Source organism: Rana temporaria, chromosome 12, assembly GCF_905171775.1.
Source record: "Rana temporaria chromosome 12, aRanTem1.1, whole genome shotgun sequence".
Taxonomy (NCBI): domain Eukaryota; kingdom Metazoa; phylum Chordata; class Amphibia; order Anura; family Ranidae; genus Rana; species Rana temporaria.
In genome coordinates this window covers 49,422,084-49,440,568 of record NC_053500.1, presented here as the reverse complement: position 1 = coordinate 49,440,568, position 18,485 = coordinate 49,422,084, and the positions used below count along the sequence as shown (strand labels likewise).

The window sequence follows — 18,485 nt, the reverse complement described above, 5'->3', positions numbered from 1 at the left end:
TTCCTTCCTCTGCTGTTCTGGTGACAGCTGGATAGGAGATAACTTCCCTTCATGTTAGAGAAATTCTCGACCTTCCTGTTGTGTCTTGAAGTCATAAATTAAAGTCAAATTTGCCTATTAAAGCAAGGATAAAACTCTGCGCTACCTCAATAACATATAAAGTGACTTGTGTGCGTGAGTATGTGTGCAAATAGCCCAAATATGCTGCAGACACCCACTGTGTTCCCACTAGTAGTATTGATATATATGTATTGTCAGGGCTGGGCTCTCAGCCCTTCCTTCTCTGTGCTCAGGTTGCTCAGCTGTCGTTTAATTGCCAGTACTCATCTTTCCACAGTGGCTCACCTGTTGATCATCTCCTGTCTGTCAGTTAAGCCCACAGCCAACCCCTTCTGGCTATTTAACCTGCCTGGTTCATTGCTTCAATGCCTTTGCATTGGTCAACATATCTAGAAACTCTCTGCTATGTTGCTGTTGAAGACTTGCCCAGCTGACATCCCTTCTGGTTCCTGATCCTGTCTGCTGCCTCTGAGTACGCTGATCTCTGGATTCCTGATTTCCTGGCTTGTCCTGACTACCCGATTTGGCTACCTAATCCTGGCTATGTTTTGACTTGTTTACCAGTTGTACCATTTTTACAATTTTATTAAAAGGTGTAATTTTTATAGCATTTTCTGTCTCCGTCTGTTTCATAGTTCCTGACAGTAGGCGAAGGCAATGAATTCAGAAGATGCAGGCAATCCACCTAGTGGTATTATTTTTTTCCAGGTGAATCAGCAGGATCACCGCATGGATCAGTTTGCCATAGCGTTACAGATGCTCCTGATTCACACTTATAACCTGGATCCTCCCACTGTGGATGTTCCAGTACAACATGTGTTGCAGGCCATCCCTGCTGCTGCTCCAGTCTCTGTGGAGGCACCCGCCTCGAATATTGCCTCTGTAAGAGGTATGTCTGTTTCCGCTTCACTTCCCCAGCAATTTGGGGCTGATCCAGTTCAATGCAGTGGGTTTCTCAACCAGGTTGGGCTATACTGTGAGATGCTTCTCCAGGCGTTCCTCATAGACAGAAGCAAAGTAATCTTCATTATTTCTTTGCTTTCTGATAGAGCCTTGGCCTGGGAAAACCCTCTATGGTAGACTTAAAAGCCCATTGTCCTAAATTACCCAGAGTTTGTGGCTTCCTTTAAAAGAGTAATTGACGTTCCCGCACGCTTCACTTCTGCTGTCTATCAGAGTACGAGAATTCCATACTCTGGCAGTAGAGGTCGCTTGGAACAAAGATGAGATAGCAGCCCGAGACATATCTACAGTTTTGGAGAAGTTGATCACGTTGGCCATTCTCATTGGCTCCAGACTCCGAGAGAGACCTTCCGTTAAGGAGCGCTTGCAGAAGTGTCTGCCAGTGAAGTAGAACCTAGGCAGTTGGGCTTCACACGTCAGTGCAGATGAGAGGGCCTTTAGAAGAAGGGATAGATTGTGCCTTTATTGTGGCCTGGCAGGTCACTTCTTAAAACTTGTCCTACCCATCCAAGAAACGTTTGAACCTGAGGTACTGTAGGGGACAGACCTTAGGTGGCATTATTACATCCCCATTTACCTTAAAGGATAAGTGTATAGTTTTGGTTACCCTTTTGTGGTCTGAGTCGTCCATCAATAAACAGGCTCTAATCGACTCTGGGGCTGCGGGCCTGTTCATAGACAGTGCCTTTGTGTCTTAGCATTTGATTCCGCTGCAGCTTCGTCCCACTCCACTTGCCATTGAGGCTAGTGATGGGAGACCTCTACAGCCTGCCCATGTGACTCATGAGACTGCTCCGTTGACCATGGCCATAGGGGCTCTTCACCATGACATAATCCTATTTCAAGTAATTTCCTCTCCTCATTATCCAGTGGTAATTGGTTATCCGTGGTTACAGAGGCACAACCCCTCTTTTGATCAGCTTCAAGCTGAGGTTCTTTCCTGGTCGCCACAATGCAGTAAGACATGTTTTTACAAAGTGGATAAGCTCTTGTGCACCTCTTCCCTTTCCTCTTTGCCAAAGGAGTACCGCAAATTTAGCGATGTCTTTGACATAGGTCAAGCAAGTAGTTTGCCTCCACACCGGACATATGATTGCACAATTGACCTCAACCTGGTGCTATGCACCCTCATGGCTGGGTTTCCCCTTTGTCTGTCTCAGAGGATAACACTATGGAGGACTATATTGCTGACACACGTTCTCGAGGGTTCATCTGAAACTCTTTGGCTCCTACTGGCGCTGGCGAAGTGGTGTGGTGAACTGAGACCTTGTATCGATTATAAGGGTTTCATTCGAATCACAATTAACAACACCTACCCGATTCAGCTGATTACGGTATTATTTGACTGCCTCAAGAAAGAAACGGTTTTCACAAAGCTCGATCTGAGAGGGGCATACAATCTTGGGAGGATCAAGGAGGGCGACGAATGGAAAACTGCGTTTAACACCAGGACAGGACATTACGAATACCTCATAATGCCGTTTGGTCTTTGCAACGCTCCTGCAGTTTTTCAGGAATTCATTAATGTCCTCCAAGATATGTTGCAGCAATGTGCGGTGGTTTATCTCAATGATATTCTCATATATTCTAGATCCCTAGAGAGCCATCACACAGATGTCTCCCGTGTGCTACAAAGACTGAGAAATAACCTGTTTTGTAAGTTGGAGAAGTGCAAGTTCCTTCGTGAACAGGTTACATTTCTGGATTAAGTCATTTCTACTGCCGATTTTTTGATGGACCCAGAGAAACTATATGCAGTTCTACACTGGCCTTGACACGTAGGTTCCTTCTCCTTTGCGTATCACCGCAGTCCAATGGGGCTGCAGAAAGCCAACCAAGCCTTGGAGCAGTTTCTACGCTGCTATATTTCTGACCACCATAACAACTGGTCAGACCTCCTACCTTGAGTGGAGTTTGCTCACAATAGTGCCGTGAAACTGCTTTCCTATTGTCTCAGTTCATGGCGATTTATGGTTTCCAACCATCCATGTTGCCTGACTCTTTTGTTCCTCGAAGAATTCCTATGTTAGAGGAGTATCTCTGTGGTCTTCATTCCACTTGGGTGCTGGTCCAAGAGTCCTTGCAACGTGCCAGTGAGGTACAGACTCCATGCTGACCGCCGACACCTACCTTCGCCTTCCAACCAGGTTGGGGAGAGGGTCTGGCTGTCATCTCGTAACCTCCAACTCCATGTTCTCTTACTGGCACTGGGACCATGATTTAATCGGCCTTTCCGTATTTTCTGTAGGACCAACCCAGTGGCTTACACATTAGACCTTCCTTCCAACTGTCAGGGAAGGTTCCATCCACTGGTGACACTGCCTTATATTTGGCGTGCAGTACTGTGGTCCACCAGCAGGTGTCTCCTGGCAGTCTGGAACTGCCAGGGGAGCTTTCCCCTGGTGGTGGTATTATGTAATCTTTGGGCCGCAGTACTTGCATCCACCAGCGGGTGGTTCCTGGCAGTGTGGGGACGACATCATCTCCTGCAGTTAGGCATCACTTGAGTCTGATTGCAGGAGATGTGTATAAATACCCGGCAGACACACTCTTACTTTGCCTTGGCATCTCTCCTTGCGCCCTGATCCTGAGAAGCTCTGTATCTGTACCTGATCCTGTTCCTGTTTGTTACCTGAACCCTGAGCCTTGTACCTGTACCCATCCCTCCTGTGATCCATCCATTCTCTCCTTGTCCTGTTTGTTTCCCTTTCCCCAGCTGCTGATCTCCCATTGACGACCCTGGCCTGGCCCTGTTTATGATTCTGGTTTTCCCCATTACTTGTACATATTGGTCTGTTACTGTTATTATTTGTGGGTTCTGTTAGTGTTATATCCTCTGTGTTGTGAGAGACACAAGAATCTGGTCTGGAACAATGGATGTTTATTTCAGGTCATCTGTACACTGCAACATGCATCTCAGGACAGTACATCTTATCAGCTCCTTTACATGTGCTTTCTCTAAGATGGCTACTATGCCCCTTGACCCTTGTCATCACTCCTGGGTGGAGCCAGCCTTAAAGTGCCAGTACATGAGGAACCCTTCAGGTATAACCGTTAGTATTGGTTGTTGTTCACTGTGTGGTATCGGAGGCAGTTGTATTTATATTATTTCAATTATCTTTAATAAATTATCATATTTCACTTAAACACGTCTGGGTTTCCTCTGTTGCAGTCCACTCAGTTCTGGTCTTATCTGATATGTAACATGCGTATTTCTAATGTTTTTCATGTCTCCCAATTAAAACATATGGTGTGCAACCACTTCACCACCTCGGTACCACGTCCTCGCCCGGTGCAGGTTGAGAACCATGAGGAGTATGGGATACAACCGATCATTCACTTCTGTAGGTTTCATGGGCGCATACATTACCTGGTTCATTGGAAAGGGTATGGTCCGGAGGAACGCTCTTGGGTCTTATCCTCGGACGTACATGGTCCTGTCCTCCTCCGTGCTTTCCAAAGATGTTTTCCGCTCAAACTTGGTGGTCCCCTGAGGGGAAGGGGTCGTTGAGCAGAGGGTGCTGTCAGGGCTGGGCTCCCAGCCCTTCCTTCTCTGTGCTCAGGTTGCTCAGCTGTCTGTGAATTGCCAGTACTCATCACTCCACAGTGGCTCATCTGTTGATCATCTCCTATTTTTCAGTCAAGCCCACAGCCAACCCCCTTCTGACTATTTAAACTCCTGGTTCTTTTGTTCAATGCCTTCGCCTTGGCCAATATATTTAGAGACTCTCTGCTGTGTTCCTGTTGAAGACTTGGCTGGCTTACGTCCCTTCTGGTTCCTGATCCTGTCTACGCTGATCTCTGGCTTTCTGATTTCCTGGCTTGTTGTAACTACCCAATTTGACTACCGAACCCTGGCTATGTTTTAAATCGTTTACCAGTTGTACCATTTTTACCATTTTATTAAAAGGTGTGATTTTTACTGCTTTTTTTGTGTCCGTCTGATTCAAGGTTTCTGACAGGTATGAACGGCGTTGCGCAAACTCACTTATATACAGTATAGTGTATAACATAAAACTTTAGTAGTATCAATGTAAACATATTTCAAACAATTCATCAACATAATAATAGTGCAGTCCATAACAAAATACATATGTGATGATAAAGTGTGTATTAGTTTATTTTATGAAAGCTGCGTGCGTAATTGTGCAAATATAAGTGGTGTGCTTCCACTCCCGCTCTCTCTCCTGACACGGCCGCCTCACCGGGTACTACACATGCGCAGAAGCGCGCTGAGGCGGCTGGTGTATCCTTTGTGCGCGCGCATGCGCGCCGAAATTCCGACCGGTTTGCTGCGTTCTAACAGTGCGTGCATGCGCACGTACGCGCGCCAACGGTCTTCTCTTACACAAGGAGGTGGAAGCATACCACTTCTATTTGAACGGTAACACACTCAGTTTTCTTTTCTTGAAGAAAGTGTATGTTAATGTTGGAAAATGAACTAATACACACTTTATCATCACATATGCATTTTGTTATGAACTGCACTATTATTATGCACTTTATAGTTGATGAATTGTTTGATATATATTTACATTGATACTATTTGAAATTTATGTAATGCACTATATATATATATATTTCCAGTGAAAACGTTTTTTTTGCCTGAGTTATTTCAACTATACTGTTTGCGGATCCCATATACATATAGTAGAAACACTTTTCCTCAAAGAAGGGATTTTAAGTGGACCACAAAATGATGTATGAAAAAAGTTACAATTTTATTGGCATATACAAAAAGATAATACATGATGAAACATCAAGCACAGAAGTGATTTGAATAAAAACAAACACATATAATTGGGGATATATAAAAACCAGCTGAGAACAGAAGCCCAGAAGCTGTCAAACGACTGACCACCCAACGCGCTTCAAAAAACGCATGGTTTGAATCTTCTTCAGGCACTGGACTGTGCTTAATATTTTCAGAGCTGTAACTTGGATCTTCGCTGTGAACGTTTCACCGACCAATGGACGATAGTTCAAGCGACTTACGACAACATTCTCAGCTGTTTTTATATAAAATTTCCCTATTGTGACACAGAAAGCAAAAAAATTAAAAACACAAAAAAGCAAAACAAGACCGGTTTATTCTTCCCTACTCTATCCAGGATCCTTATAAACAATTTTGGAAAATTTCATGTTTACAACTTTAATCAAGTTTAATCATGCTACAGTCTGCTATGTGTATATCTGATATTGTTTATGGATTTTTTTTTCTTTAGGTTGGATGGCAAACCACAAAAGAATATTACACGTGGGTTGCATTATCAACAAGTATGGATAACCAAGTTCTATTCAAAGGTCAGAATCTTTTCTTAGGAATCTTTGCTAAAACGCACAATTTCTCCCCATGTGAAACTTCAGGATGATTTCACAGCCACGTAGTGTAATTTATACTCTGTAATCACATCTCCTGCTTCCTCTGATCCAAGATTGCTAGTGTGGCTTCTTTTTATGGCTGTGTTCCCTTGGAGAGATTCTGCTCCCCCCATCCTTCATTGAGACAAGAACTAAGGATTAGGCCCTTTTTACAGGGCACTTCTGCTAAGTGGAATCCCCTTGCTCAGTAGGGGGATTGACAGGTCCCCGCTAAGCAGATCGGACAAGGACACAGTTCCGCTCTCCTCTATGGGGCAATCAGATGGAAACCGACCGCCTGTCCGTTTCCATCTGATGCCATCCACTCCAAACCGCCGGACGGACGGGGCCCTCTTTTTTTGGCAGACAAGATCGGATGGTATGGCAGCTGGTGTCAGCAGACATGTGTCTGCTTACATCCACTGCTCCATAGAAGAGACTGAAGGGTCAAATCAGGTCCACCCAAATAACTGACAGGCGGGCCTGATCAGACAGTCCATGGGAAAAGGGTCTAGATCTACAGGGAAACACACAGTTTCAAAGTGGTAGAAAGAGTCAATGCAAAAAGGGCCCTTAGGTGGTTCGATTGGCAGAGGCACCTAATGTGGTTGTTCAAAGGATAGGCACGAGTAGTCTGCTTTAGTAAAACATCCAATTTCTTTACTTCACTGTATTATTTAGTGAAATAAATGAATGGGATGTTTTACTAAAGCAGCGGACTCGTGCCTATCCTTTGAATAACCACAATAGACGCCTCTGACAATCGAAGGGCCCTTTCTGATTCTTTCTACTACTTCGTTCTCCCACCTGTGAACTCCTAAAGTGCACCCAGGATGGGAATGACTGAGGCATAGAGAATGACCACACTGACCCTGCGTGGAGACAGGTTTTCTCCACCTGTGCACTTTGAGCAGTACACAATGATAGGAGAGAATGCCACAAGCCTATTTAAAGCGAGGTTCACCCAAAAATAAATTTTTAACATTACATTCAGCCGAGTTGTCCTAATGACAATCGGCTGTTTTTTGTTTTTTTTTCCCCGTACATACCGTATTTTCACCGCCGCTTCCGGGTATGTCTTCTGCGGGACTGGGCGTTCCTAATTGATTGACAGGCTTCCGACCGTCGCATACAGCGCGTCACGAGAAGCAGAACGTCGGGGCGTGGGGCGTGGGACGTGACCTTAAAAAAAAAAAACACCCCGCTAGCGCCCGAAAAGCGTCGCAAAAGCGCAGCTAAAACACTGCTAAAGCACCGCAAAAACAAACGGCGCCTTAGCTCTGATTTAGTTGCGCTTTCGTGTGAAAGGGGTCTAAGTGAAGTCTCCAAAACTGGACACAGATATCAATATGAGGTCTCACTAAAGATCTATATAAGGGAATCAGGACCTCCTTCCTCCTGCTGGTGATCCCTTTGGTGAAGCATCCTAGAATTCCATTTGCTTTGCCCACTGCCTGGTCACGCTGTTTGCTTATTTTGCACTCGTCTGAAATAAATACCCCCACATATTTTTCCTCTGTAGTACTGGTCAACACTGTACCCCAATGTTGTACTGTTTCAGGGGATTATTTTTCCCTAGGTGCATTATTTTACATTTAGAAACATTCCAGCAATGCCAATCATGTTCCATGTTACAGATACCTCCTGGGATATTAACTGTATTACACATCTTTGTATCATCAGCAAAAAGACATACCTAGGCAGGACCCAGTAAGGAGCCTTGTGGTACACTACTAGTGACTGTTCTCTGTCAGAGTAATCCCCATTTACAACCACACTCTAGTATCTATCCTTTAGCCAACTGCATATCCACTGAGCCGCCCAAGGCTTAAGTCCTAGCTTGTATGACTTTTGTATTAGATCATTATGTGAAACTGTATCAAATACCTTGCTGAAATCAAGATACATTATGCTATGTGCACAGCACCACCCTGGTCCAAAACATCTGAGAAGCAGAAGTTGCTCATTGCTCAAGGAATCCCTACCAACCTCTAGGGAAACTCTAGGGTTCCACACAGCCCTGGTTGAGATAGACTGCATGAGTAGATCATTAACAGATTTTACTGTTTGGTGTTACTCTTTCACAGCAAGGAAAGCTGTTTCATAGATATTCAAAATTATAGGTGAAAAGAAAAGTTTTCAACAGAAGCCAGCATGCTGTAGCTTTCTATCTTGTATTAATTCCTGTTTTGTGTAAATTTAGCTCAACCATCATTAATAGAATCTGTGTTAAAGCCCAGATAGTAATATGAGGACCTCTCTTGCAGCCTATTATCTGCCCAAGGATGATGAATACTATCAGTTCTGCTATGTGGACCAGAATGGAGATGTTCGAGGAGTCAGCAACCCTTTCCAGTTTAGGGAGGATGATGCGGAAAATGAAATTGAAAATGAAATTGTGATGGTGGCAACAGTGGTTTGTTTTCAACATTTAAATCTATTTATACATGTCATACACATGAAAAATAATCAGTCTTTGGGCTTCAGAATACAGTATGCATTCAGGTGCTTCCGAGTTGCTTTAATTTGCTTTTGAGTTGCTCAAAGAATAGTTTTTATATGCTTTGAGGTGAGGTTGCAATTACTTGTATGGGAAAGAAGAGAGCTCAGATCATAACAACAGCCTGTGCACATGAACCCATCAGAGTGACTTAGCAAGCAAGTAGATAGAGAAGACAAGCAGTTTTCTTGAAGACAAGTAGACTCCCTTCAAAAGTCTTCTGGGAGTAGTAAGTACAGATCTGAGTAGGGTAAGGCAAACTCTAGTGTTAGACAAGCTTTAGCAAGCTTTGACAGCCATAGAATCTTGCAAAATGCTTTCTAAGGCCGCGTACAGACGAGCATACATGTACGATGAAACCGGTCCGCCGGACCGTTTTCACCGTACATGTCTGCCCGGGGATTTCTGTATGGTGGCTGTACTCACCATCATACAGAAATCCGCGCGTAAACAATACGCGGGGCGTGTCCGCGCCGTCGCCGCGACGATGACGCGGCGACATGGGCGGCCCTGCCAGTTCAATGCTTCCACGCATGCGTCAAAGTCATTCAACGCATGCGAGGGATGGCGGGCGCTCGGACATGTACGGTAGGTCTGTACAGACGACCGAACATGTCCGAGCGGGCAGGATTTCAGCGGGCTGTTTTAAAACAAGTCCAGAAATATTTGCCCGCTGGAAAAAGGCCCGGCGGGCAAATGTATGCTGGAATCCTGTCCGCTCGGGCCTACACACGACCGAACATGTCTGCTGAAACTGGTCCGCGGACCAGTTTCAGCAGACATGTTCGGTCGTGTGTACGGCCCATAAAAGCTTGTTTGAAGCTACAGCTGTTGACCACTTGAGTCCTAGGTGCCCTTTTAAGATGTTGTTGGGATAATAGCTGTTATTTCCAGGTCTGTTCTAGGTCTTGTGTTGACAGGTTTTTATTCTCTTCAAGTGGGTTTTGCATTCCTATACATGTCAATGAGAACACAAAACCCATTTAACCAGTTCCAACCAAGGCTAATTATGACATTTCTCTCCTACATGTAAAAATCTGTATTTTTTAACTAGAAAAATACTAAGTAATGAGTGCATACTCACAAAAACCAAAGGCTATTACAGCAGTAAAAACTAGACCCAAGGGCAGGGTAGCCCTCATAAGGTTATGTATCAACATGTCAGAAACCATTAATCAGACCAAGACAGAAGTACAGTTAAATCACACTTGTTTAACCACTTAAGGACCGGACCAATATGCTGCTACATGACCCAAGGGGTTTTTACAATTCGGCACTGCGTCGCTTTAACAGACAATTGCGCGGTCGTGCGACGTGGCTCCCAAACAAAATTGGCGTCCTTTTTTCCCCCACAAATAGAGATTTCTTTTGGTGGTATTTGATCACCTCTGCGGTTTTTATTTTTTGCGCTATAAACAAAAATAGAGTGACAATTTTGAAAAAAATGCAATATTTTTTACTTTTTGCTATAATAAATATCCCCCAAAAACATATATAACATTTTTTTTCCCTCAGTTTAGGCGATACATATTCTTCTACCTATTTTTGGTAAAGAAAATCACAATAAGCGCTTATCGGTTGGTTTGCGCAAAATTTATAGCGTTTACAAAATAGGGGATAGTTTTATTGCATTTTTATTAATTTTTTTTTTTACTACTTATGGCGGCGATCAGCGATTTTTTTCGTGACTGCGACATTATGGCGGACACTTCGGACAATTTTGACACATTTTTGGGACCATTGTCATTTTCACAGCAAAAAATGCATTTAAATTGCATTCTTTATTGTGAAAATGACAGTTGCAGTTTGGGAGTTAACCACAGGGGGCGCTGTAGGATTTAGTGTTCACCTAGTGTGTGTTTACAACTGTAGGGGGGTGTGGCTGTAGGAATGACATAATCGATCGAGTCTCCCTATATAAGGGATCACTCGATCGATGCAGCGCCATAGTGAAGCACGGGGAAGCCGTGTTTACATACGGCTCTCCCCGTTCTTCAGCTCCAGGGAGCGATCGCGACGGAGCGGCTATAAACAAATAGCCGCGCCGTCGTCCCGTATCGCTCCCCGGGGATCCGACCGCCGCATGTACCGGGGGGGGTCCCGATCGGACCCCCGACCCACGTCTAGGCAGGCACGTACAGGTACGTTGATGTGCCTGTCCGTGCCATTCTGCCGATGTATATCTACATGCGGCGGTCGGGAAGTGGTTAATAATAAAAATAAAAGATAAACATAGTAAGCGTAGTAAAAACATAGCCAGAGTTCAGTAACCGGATCGGGTAGTCGGCCAAGCCAATGTCAGAGAGCCAGCGATAAACGTAGTAGTACAGCAAGCAGGGTCAGCAGCCAGAAGGGACGTCAGCTAAGCAAGTCTTCAACAGGAACATAGAAGAAAGTCTCTGTGATCTTGACAAAGGTGAAGGCAGAGTAGAAGTGAGCTGGAAGGCTTTAAGTAGGCAGGGCTGATGAGCAGATCATCGACAGGTGAGACATCGAGGAGAGAAAGGGGCTGGCAATTATGCGACAGCTGAGCAGCCAGCTCAGAGAAGGAAGGGCTGAGCCCCAGCCCTGACACAACATCACCCTAGAATCCCTGATACTTGCCAGCTAACATATTTAAAGGAACAAACCCTCTTAATCAGAGCAAGGCCAGTCAATGTCATATCCTAATATGAATAAGAAGAGACATGACATTGACTGGATTTGCTCTGATGAAGAGGGCTCATCCCTTGAAACACTTTAGCTGGCGAGTCTCTGTAATGCCAGGGGCTACCTGGTCACTTAGGCCTGTTTTTTTACTGCTGTACTAGCCTTTGGCTTTTGTGAGTATGCATTCATTAATTTTCTTCTTTTGAATAAAGTTTTATCTGGTAATGCATTAGGCCTTTGGGCCCTTTTGATTTCTTTGTGTGTTTGACATCGCAAACTGATATCAGAGTGATGTAATTGACACATCCAGTCAGCATCGGCCCTTAAAATGCCAGATGGACTTAGTGGGTCCTGGCAACATATACACCACTGCAGGATGGTACTGTGGGTCTATAAAAAGTACCACGTCCCACACAGAAATGTAATTAATCAGAGTAAATTATGAACTATTTAGGCACCAATATATAAAAAAAAAAAAGTTTTTATTAGTAACAAATTAATACTTATACAGTACAGACTTATAAAAGCGGTAAACAGCACATCCAACTCTATCTGCTGGGCCCAAGTCAGTGCATGTATGACCACAGGGAAGTTCCCTTGGTAGAGTGGGCAAAAAAAGGGGGGCAATTACTCAGAAAAAACGGCAATTGATGGTCGGATTTTGGAGGCAAGACGGGAATATATAAAAAAATATAAATTTTATTACACAATAGAAAATTTAACAATAAAGATAATAAAACCATATAGAATATATAGTGTATATGGACAGTATCCTCTGTACATCGTCTACGCGTTTCACAGTTGGGCTTCCTCAGAACGAGCAGAAGAGATTTAACAATGTAAAGATATATTTCATTGTCTGAAATGAAACATATTACATTAACGTAACAACAGACATTTTTAATGGTTTTTAAAATAGAATAAAAATATGCATATTAACATCACTCATAGCATCATACTGAACATAACCATCCAAAATACCTCAGAGCGTTCCAACAAGGTGTGCAAATGTATCAAAAAGGTAGTGTAGAGAGGTCCAGGTATAATCAGAGAGTCTCCAAAATCTGATGAACAGACAAAATTGCAACAGTAAGCCCAGGTTCACACTGGGTACGATTTAAGATGCGATTTCACATGTAAAATCGCATCTCAAATCGGCGGCATTTGCCGGCAATTGTCGGCAATGGCATCATCCTAATCAGTGTGACGCCGCACCTGCGGCGCTGTACCGATTTCAAAAAGTAGTTCCTGTACAACTTTTTGCGATTTCGGGCCGCGATTTACATTGATATCTGTGCAGAAACCTGCACAGATGTCTCTTAAATCGCGGCTGAAATCGGGACTGCCAGCGGGAGTGAAATTGTGCGAGTTCAGCTGAACTCGCACGGCTTCACTCCCGCAGCCCAGTGTGAACCTGGGCTAAAGAAAATAAATGAAGGGGAAAAAAATATAGTAGCCGTTGCGATTAATAAAAATATGAGGGGTTCAATGAGCCTATGATGTCAACCGTAGGGGGGCACCTCAGGTACACAGAAAAAAGCAAACCAGATCTATGAAAAAACACAATACAGACCAAGGCAAGAGACAATATCGGCGTATACCGCGCACTTTTTTGCCCTGAAAATCAGGGCAAAATCGTGGGTGCGCGGTATACGCCGATACCCGCTTTCCCACGCCGAGTTTGAATACTGCGCCGACATATACCGAGCGCAGTACACTCGGGTATAGTCGGGCAGTCTCGGCTCCTTCCGCGCTCACGTCCTGGACGTACAGGACGTCAGCGCGAGAGTTGCCGAGCCTGCCCGACAATACACGAGTGTACTGCGCTCTGTATATGTCGGCGCAGTATTCAAACTCGGCGCGGGGAGGACGCCGCAGAAGGACGCCGGACCCGATGAAGAGGACACCCAAAGCCGCAGACGGACACCGGACCCGACGAAGAGGACACCCGAAGCCTCGGACGGACGCCTGACCCGACGAGGCCGCCGATGGACGCCGCGCAAGACACCAAAACTGTAAGTACAAAAAAAACTTTTTTTCCACAGGATTCGGGGCAACTTTAGGGGTGCGCGGTATACGCGGGAGCGCGTTATACCGCGATAAATACGGTATATGACTATTGAGGGCAATAAAAAGCCTTTAAACTAGATTAAAAAAATGATTAAGGAAATTAAGTACCTGCAATATCCAGGCAAAAACTCTAATTCCAGGGCAGACCGATTGTTATGTACCACGTACCTGGTAGCCAGAGCCTGGTCGCAGGAGAAGGCCTCTCTTACAGCTCTGGCTCGCGAGCCGCTGGAATGGAAACAGTGGGCTCAGGAGCGCAGCGGGGTAGGAGTGCCGGAGTAGTGTGTAGTAGATGCAGGTTGCTGATCCCTTCTGGAGCAGTGGGACTGGAGACCACTGGAGCGGAGGAAGTGGGTCAGCGACCCTAGCTGAAGGTACAACGGAAACAAGCTAGTAAGGTAAGCTGATTAGTGGACAGCAGGTAATAGCAGAGTCAGACAAGCCAGGTCACAACGGGTAATCAGGTAATCAGGTACAGAAGGCTAGAGTGTAGTCACGGTACAGGCAGGAGGGTCTGGCAGCGGTGGATCAATCAGAGGAGCAGGGTCAACGGAAAGCCAAGGTCAGAGGTTGGAGAGGTATGGATGGTCAACAAGCCGGGTCAGAAGGTTTAACGGGCAATCAGGTTCAGATACAGATTATCACTCAGAAGCTGCAGATCAGACAGCAATGTGCTGGGGGAACCAGTGAGCTTTTAAAGGAGATTTGGCGCCAAGCCGAATTAATGTGCACGTGCGCGCTCCCGCCACGCGCCTTCCCGTTGTGCACGCGCGCGTGCCGTTGGCACATGCGCGCGCATTGGACGTGCGATGGCGCGCAGTTACAGGTGAGCGCTGTTGTCTCAACCGAATGGTGGCCTGCCGGAATTGAGAGGTAAGTCCCTGACACCGATGAAATATATCATAACTAACAAGGATGTACTGTATGTTAATGTAATATGTTTCATTTCAGACAATGAAATATATCTTTACATTGTTAAATCTCTTCTGCTCGTCTTGAGAAAGCCCAACGGCGAAATGCGTAGACGATGTACAGCGGATACTGTCCATATACACTATATATCTTGCCTCCAAAATCCGACCATCAATTGACGTTTTTTCTGAGTAATTGCCCCCCTTTTTTGTCTTCTAAATTTACGGATGTGGCAAATGTGAGTGCTCCCCCCTCTTTCCCTGCTTTTTGTTTCTTTGATCCTCTTGGCAGAGTGGGAGCAAACTACTCAACATGTTTCGTGAATAACGCTTCTTCAGGAGCTTATGAATATTTTTCACTAAACAGAAAACAGTAGTAAATATACAAACAAAACCAGAAAAAAAAAAGATCAAACATAATGCATACAGTTTGTTAATAGGAGAAAAAAATATATTCAAAATCACCAAGCAGGCATGCAGCCATAGGGTGTGGAAAGATGTGGAGATACACCCAGTATCCAAAGGTAAAATGGTTCACCTGCATAGATAGAATGCAATGTAGTCCTGGCAGATTTAGCACTGCTGGCTATCAATGACAGTAAACACTTACAGTAAACATGACAGATCACTCCAAAAGAGCATTTGTAGCAGAGCACTAAAAACAAGTGATGTGATGTCACCTGTGATGTCATGGTGCTTCCGGTTAGTTTGGAGTCCTGAAGACTCACTGTAGTTCGAAACCACCTTCTCTTTGTTGTTCTCTACACTTAACAGTAGCTGGTAATAAAATACAAACTGCATGTTGCCTCCAATAGCACCTTCTAGCAGTAGCTATTACAAACATATGCACAATACATGGTGGAATGTGCTCAAAAGTGCATCCTATGTTCAAGGTGTTCCTTCGAGCACTATCATTTGTAAGTACAGCCTGTTTATTGTAATAGCCTTTGAATTCCCACCATAAAGTTCCCTAGTCTTTCACAGATGCTGCTATCCTGATCCGTTGCTTTTCTATTTTAATTTTAGGAGGAAATGGAAAACATGAACGAGGAGAACAAAAATCTTAAGGTACAACTACTTCCAAAGTGAAAATGTCAGGCCATAAATTGATAAAAGCAAACAAAGGTCCACAGTTTGGTGACCACTACTCTATAGTGTGTACTAGACTTACTACTAAGCACTTCTGACAGGCTGTGCCGCCGAATACTGGGGGTTGGCAATGCCCCTCCTCCAGCACACAGAGAGTGATTGACAGCCTTAGGCCCCATACACACCATAGAATCCATCCGCAGATAAATCCCAGCAAATGGGTTTCAGCGGATAGATCCTATGGTGTGTACACGCCAGCGGATCTTTATCCGCGGATATATCTCCCCTGGGATGGATTCCAGCAGATCGGATATTCGCTGACATGCAGAACAAATCCATCTGCTGGAATCCATCCCAACGGATGGATCCGCTGGTCTGTACAGACTCACCGAATCCATCCGTCCGAAGGGATCCCCCGCATGCATCGCAATGATTCAACGCATGCGTGGAATTCCTTATATGACAGCGTCGCGCACGTCGCCGCGTCATAATCGCGGCGACGGCGCGACACGTCATCGCCAGAGGATTTCGGCGCGGATTTCAATGCGATGGTGAGTACACTCCATCGCATTAAAATCTGCTGAAATCCTCGAGAGGATTTATCCGCGGAAACGGTCCGCTGGACCGTATCCGCGGATAAATACTCCCGTGTGTATGGGGCCCTAGGCTCGAATTTCGAAATAATTTTCTTTTGAAAATCTTATCTAAGAATTTTGGTTTGTATTTCCCACCATTAGTGGGCTGCAGCAACAGCTGATTTTCCTGTGCCCATTGAATTTTAATAATCGGACATGTTGGACTTTTTGAAAAACAAAAGATTTTCTAATCAATGATGGGAGAATTGTGTGAGAAATGTAATCGAAAAAGAAATGCGCAAGAAGTGTGGAAGAAAAGAAAATTCCCAGAAAAAAAATTATTTTCTGTAGGGACATGAGGTGAAATTTAAGGTTTGATTGGTCGAATTTCAAAATCATTGGTGGCACCATCGGATCACAAATTGTCTGATTTTTAAAAGAAAATTCTTTCGAAATTCGACCATGTATGGCCTGCCTTAATTGTGCTTGTTTTCATAGGAGACTGTGTAGAGGGGATTGTGTATGTTCCCTTCACTCAGGTCTCAGATTACACTCAGCTCTGTGCTCTATGCTGTACAGTGTGTGACATCAGACCCCTGCCTTCTAGAGCAGGGGTCTCCAAACTTTCTAAATAAAGGGCCAGTTTACTGTCTTTCAGGCTTTACGAGGGCCAGACAGTGGTCAGTGGGAGTAGAAGGTCCCAACGTCGGTGGGAAAAAAATAATGCCCCATTGTTGGTTTCAGTGGGAGTAATTGTGCCCCATCATTGGTATAATTGTACCCCATCGTTGGTGTCAGTGGGAGGAATTGTGTCCCATCGTTGATGTCAGTGGGAGGAATTGTGCCCCACTGGGCCTGGATAAAAGCAGGCAAAGGGCCACATCTAGCCCCCGGGCTGCAGTTTGGAGACAACTGTTCTAGAGCTTAGAAATGTTGCGCTAAAGTTGTGCTTTAGGAGGCTGTAAAGAAGAGGAGCTGCAAATAAACAGGTACAACTTATGTAGGAGAATTTGTTTTATCGCTGTATAACACCTAAGGCTAGTCACTTCAGTGGTATATGTAATGGTTTACAGCCATTTAAATATGTTATCCACCTTGTTTCCTTAAAGTGTACGTATACCCAAGACTTTTTCCTATTTTTGTTTTGGATAGTGTAGCAAAGTATTTTTTTTGCTGTCTGTGTCCCATTGGCAATATTTCCCTTCCCTTCCAGTGCTAGAATTGCAACAGATGTGAGAGGAAGTGGGACAGTTGTTACTGCAACAGTTAAACAGTTCCCCTCCCTTTCTGTACTGGTGACAACTCCAAAAATTTGGATTTCCCATCACTTCCTGTCTTGGTGATAATGTTCACCGGGACAAATAGAGAAGGTGATCTTACCCAGCAGGGGCACAGAAAGCAATAAAAAGGAGTCCTAACCATTTGCTACTCCATCCAAACCTATAAAATAACGCCTATTTATACATTTTTAACTAACCAATCGCAAAGCTGAAAAATCCAACGGGGTATCTGATGAAAAAATGCATAAGCAGAGGCTACTCTCAGTGATAAATAATGTATAATTCTCTTTTTGTTTTCTTGAAGAAAATAATTCAGGATCAGGCTGAGATGATCAAGACCCAAGAGGCTCAGTTACAGACTGCAACAGAGAAGGACAACAGAATAGAGGAGGAAAATATGGTATCTCTATATTGTATATACCTTCATATTTAGCGCATGCAACAGTTTACCCTGAATTCCTAAGGAGTAAACAGGAATATAATATGAACAATTTGAAATACTGTATATTTACAGTGCCTTGCAAAAGTATTCACCCCCCTTGGCATTTTTCGTGTTTTGTTGCCTCACAACCTGGAATTACCATTGGATTGTTTGAGGTTTTGCATCATTTAACCACTTAAGCCCCGGACCATATTGCTGCCTAAAGACCCAAGGGGTTTTTACAGTTCGGGACTGCGTCGCTTTAACAGACAATTGCGCGGTCGTGCGATGTGGCTCCCAAACAATATTGGCGTCCTTTTTTCCCCACAAATAGAGCTTTCTTTTGGTGGTATTTGATCACCTCTGCGGTTTTTATTTTTTGCGCTATAAACAAAAATAGAGCGACAATTTTGAAAAAAATGCAATATTTTTTACTTTTTGCTGTAATAAATATCCCCCAAAAACATATATAATTTTTTTTTTTCCTCAGTTTAGGCCGATACGTATTCTTCTACCTATTTTTGGTAAAAAAAATCGCAATAATCGTTTATCGGTTGGTTTGCGCAAAATTTATAGCGTTTACAAAATAGGGGATAGTTTTTTTGC

General features: G+C 44.2%; 1 protein-coding gene across 1 annotated transcript in view; it reads left to right on the top strand.

Moving 5' to 3' along the window:
- CALCOCO2 (calcium binding and coiled-coil domain 2) overlaps window positions 1-18,485 on the top strand; it is a 153,842-nt gene that overhangs the window by 48,207 nt on the left and 87,150 nt on the right. The window contains exons 3-6 of the mRNA XM_040331327.1: window positions 6,249-6,327; window positions 8,652-8,800; window positions 15,541-15,582; window positions 17,763-17,858. Coding sequence (XP_040187261.1) covers window positions 6,249-6,327; window positions 8,652-8,800; window positions 15,541-15,582; window positions 17,763-17,858 — 366 coding nt within the window. The remainder of the gene's footprint in view (window positions 1-6,248; window positions 6,328-8,651; window positions 8,801-15,540; window positions 15,583-17,762; window positions 17,859-18,485) is intronic.